The sequence below is a fragment of the Echinops telfairi genome, unplaced genomic scaffold (genome assembly GCF_000313985.2).
Source record: "Echinops telfairi isolate 266 unplaced genomic scaffold, ASM31398v2 ScPeMD7_7458;HRSCAF=8496, whole genome shotgun sequence".
NCBI lineage: Eukaryota > Metazoa > Chordata > Mammalia > Afrosoricida > Tenrecidae > Echinops > Echinops telfairi.
In genome coordinates, this window is record NW_022111358.1 from 10507420 (window position 1) to 10511463 (window position 4044).

The 4044-nt window shown below is 55.4% G+C and overlaps 1 protein-coding gene across 1 annotated transcript in view; it reads left to right on the plus strand.

Moving 5' to 3' along the window:
* The window catches only part of UNC45B (unc-45 myosin chaperone B), a 36065-nt gene that overhangs the window by 5670 nt on the left and 26351 nt on the right, over window positions 1-4044 (plus strand). Inside the window, exons 6-7 of the mRNA XM_013005751.2 lie at window positions 782-949; window positions 2384-2552. Coding sequence (XP_012861205.1) covers window positions 782-949; window positions 2384-2552 — 337 coding nt within the window. The remainder of the gene's footprint in view (window positions 1-781; window positions 950-2383; window positions 2553-4044) is intronic.

Below are 4044 nucleotides of genomic sequence, written 5' to 3' on the forward strand. Positions count from 1 at the left end.
CACCACCCCCACCACCACCTCCACCACATCTATCGCCATCACCACCTCCACCGCCACCCCATCACACCTGGTTTCCTACCTCCTCCCACCCCCTTCTCCTCCGGCCCCATACGTTCTTCCCTTAGCCCTCAGTCTCAGACCCCGCTCGCAGGGTGTGGACACTGAAAGTGCATGGGGTGTCAAGTGGGAGACTGTGGTGTGGCGAGGGGCTTAATTTTACACACGAGGCAGCTGAGCCCCACCGAGGGGTATCACTTGCCCAAGGTCACAAAGCAAGCATGTATCAGAGCCAGAACTCAAACCTGGGGATTTCAGTTCCTCCAACTGCACGTGACTCTGAATAGGGAAACTCAGCCGAGGCCAATGACCAAACCATCCTGAAGGAAAAGAGTTCTCCATGTAAAAACTCATTTCTCTATCTTTTTAAAAAAAATCTTTGTCCACAAACACAAATGCCATTTCCTTGTAGCAGCGATGCCATCTGAGGGAACACTCCCCGCTGCCCTGCTGACCCACGTCCCTCCCAAGCTGTGCTGTGGTCATTCTGCCTGTGACTCGAAAGGCGGCCATGCACGCCGCCAAGTTGGGCTTTATGTAAATTACTTTGTTTCTCCTCTTGAACTGTGTTCCTGGCCTGGGATCCCAGGCGTCGGTCAGATTCTGAATCCAAAGGGCACGAAGATGACCTCATTTTTGGAACAAGCCCTTGTACTTGACCTTGGGCTGAGGTCCTGGCCACCCCACCTCCCTTAGGACATTCCTTGTCTGCCCTCTCCTTCAGGCCGCCAACAACCTCATTGTCCTCGGCCGTGAGGATGCGGGCGCCGAGAGGATCTTCCAGAACAACGGGATGGCCCTGCTGCTGCGGCTCCTGGACTCCAAGAGGCCCGAGCTGGTGCTGGCCGCCGTGCGGACCCTGTCTGGAATGTGTGCCGGCCACCGATCCAGGGTACAGGCCTGGGATGGGGGTGCTTGGGGTGGGGTGGCTGACCTCCCAGGGATCTGGAGGATGACCTTGGGGCAGGGCTGTGCCTGGCTCCCATAGACTCTGATGAGAGCTCTAAAGTGTCCCGTCCCCCATCTTGGTTGCTTGAGTCTGTGCTGTCCCCTGACTCCTTCGAACCGGAAATGAGTCTAACCAAGCAAAGGCAAGCATCCTGCAGGTGGTCGAGGTGGTCAGGAGGGAGGGTGGGGGCACGGGGCTTGCTGAGCCTCGAAGATGCCCTTCTTTGTCTGCTCTTGGGGTGGTGGGGTGGGGGCGGGGTGCCCTACATTGAGAGGGAGGAGCCAACACTGCCCCATAGAAATACAGTGTGAGCCAAACGTGGAATTGTAAATATTCTTATACTCCCTCACATCGAGTCGAGGCAGCCTGAAAATGACCCTACAGGACAGGGTCTCCCCCGTGGGCTTCCAAGACTGTCACTCTGCGGGGAGTAGAAAGCTCCGTCTGTCTCCCTCAGAGCAGCTGGTGTTTTCGAACTCCTGGCCTTGTGGTCAGCAGCCACTTCACCACCGGGGCTCCTTACGCTGTCACACAGTCACATGCAGAAAGAAAGGAAGAAGTTAATCACGCGCTTACCATTTATCTGCTTCAGCAACGCGTATCAAAACAGTCTATCAAACATAGGATCTCCGCATGTCAGCCGAGACATTTCCCATTCTGCTTCCTCCTGCTGTGGGTGCTACGTCGTCACGCACCTCAGGTGATGCTCTGCTTGCAGGGTAGAACTGCTAGCACCCCACGGCTTTCTTAACTGAAGCAAATGGCCAACCCTTTTCTTCCTCGCCACTTCCGGGAAGGTGTGAATCCATTGTTAGGTAGTCGTCCAGGAGCCCTGGTGACGTGGTTATGAATCGGGCTGCGATCCACAAGGTCGCCAGTTCGAAACTGCCAGCCGCTCCAAAGGAGAAAGGCGAGGCTTTCTACTCCCGTCAACAGTTAGAGGCTCATGAACTCACAGGGGCAGTTTTATACTGTCCTGCAGGGTCGATAGGAGTCGGCATGGACTTAATGGCAGTGAGTTTGATTTTTGTCTTGGGCAGTAGTCCAGGTCACACGGTGCTCCCTGGGGCCCATCGTGTTCTACCGAGTGACCCAAATCCCACGTGTATTTTGCATTCAGGGAACACCTCCGGTTGGACTCTCCAATGGGCAGCACTCTACAGCCCCATGCTGTGGGCTGTGTAGCACTAGACCTCTAGAAAGGAGTGTGGTTCGTTCCGGGGGTCTCCCCAGATGGAGGGCCCCTGACCCATAGACCACCTGGGCTTCTTTCCCCAGGTAGGGCTGGGGTGGGGAGCAGCCCTCCCCCACCTCCCAGCCTGCAAGGCAGCCAAAAGGGAGGCCCCTGAACTGACTGCCGTTCTTTCTGGGGTCTAGGCCACAGCGATTCTGCACGCAGTCCGGGTTGACCGAATCTGCAGCCTCATGGCCGTGGAGAACGAGGAGATGTCTCTGGCCGTTTGCAACCTGCTCCAGGCCGTCATTGACGCTCTGTCCGGGGAGGACAAGCAAGAGCTTCGAGGGAAGGAGGTGGCCCTGGTTTTGGGTGAGTGACAGATTTTAGTTCCGTATCCAAGAGGGGGCGGGGAAGGGAAGATTAATTACTACCTCAGACTGGGCATGCCCCGTAAGTGGAGGTGGCCCGGTTTCACTTTTGCCACCTATTTATTTTTTAAATTATAAACATAGAAGGTGCTCGTTGGAAACTTTGGGGAACATATAGATATATGTCAAGATGAAAAAACATGCCATCCCTGATGAGGCTTCTTCCCTGTGTCTCCCGCTTCCCTTCTGCCTTCTAACTTCATCTCTGTGCCCGTCCTTGGGACAAGCTACCTGGCTGGTCTTCAGTAGTTGGTGGTTCTAACACTGGCGTGAGCTCGGATCCAGACTGGAGAGTATCTATGGACCTTGGTCTTGGGAGTCCCACCTGTCTCTATCTGACAAGGAAGCCTCCTTATCATTTTGGGCTCAGTTCCCTATTTTCTCCTCCTCCTTCTGGGACCTTCCAATGTGCTCCTTCTCCCAGCAGCTGGTCCCGGGAGCTGGGCAGATGGTCTCCAGTTTGGCACGAATATAAAAAACGCATCCGTAGCCATTCTTCACATGAACCTGTGTCTGCATGTCTGTGTGCTTGGAATCGATCCCTAGAACCGAGGGGACTGTATATCTATGCCAACTGTGTGTGGCAGTATCTGTGTTGTTTGGCATACCTTGAAATCCCCATGTGTTCTTTTCATAAATGTGCTCTACAAATAATTTTGCAAATTTTTTTTGCAATTTCCTATTTCCCTCCATGGTCCAGTGAGTTTAGCGCTAAGCCTCCCTCCGGGTGCCTGTCGATGCCCGGGCTTGTTTCGCAGCAGCAGCCCCGTCACCAGCCTGCCCTGGGATTTCCACAATGCCCCTCTCCCTGCAGGATTCCTTCCCTGCTCTGCAAGCCATGATCTCTGATCTCCAAGACAGGAGATTGTTCTTTCTGCCCCAGAAGCCGCCCTCAGCAGGGCCGTCCCGCCCAGCCCAGGAGGGGCTCTGGTATGGGCATCTGGGCCATTGGGCGACTGAGGCTGGTGTGCCGGCCTGCACATTCCCAGTCACTGTCCGCTGGCTGGCCAGCTGCCGGGCAGGTCTGATGATGAGCCATGAGCGCAGCAGAGTGGCTGCACCTCCCTTGGCTATGCGAGAAAGAGCCCTGATGCTCTGTGGGTTAGGCTTTGGGCTGTTAAGCACAAGGTTGAGGGTTCAACCCTACCAGCTGAGGGAGAAAGATGAAGCTGTCTGCTCCTGTAAAGATGGACAGCCCTGGAAACCCCAGACAGGGTCAACGGGAGTCAGAATCCACTCGATGACAGTGGGTTTGCATTTCATTGATCACGGTAAATCTGGCCACTGGAGATCCACACCTGCACTGCCCTGCTGCCCGGTCTCACCTGGGCCCTGGGTGAGTCAGTGCTCAGGCTGCGGCAGCTCCTCGTGCAGCCCTCTGACTAACCCTCTACCTGTCTCTGCAATGGCGCACTCTCAGACCCGGTCTTTGC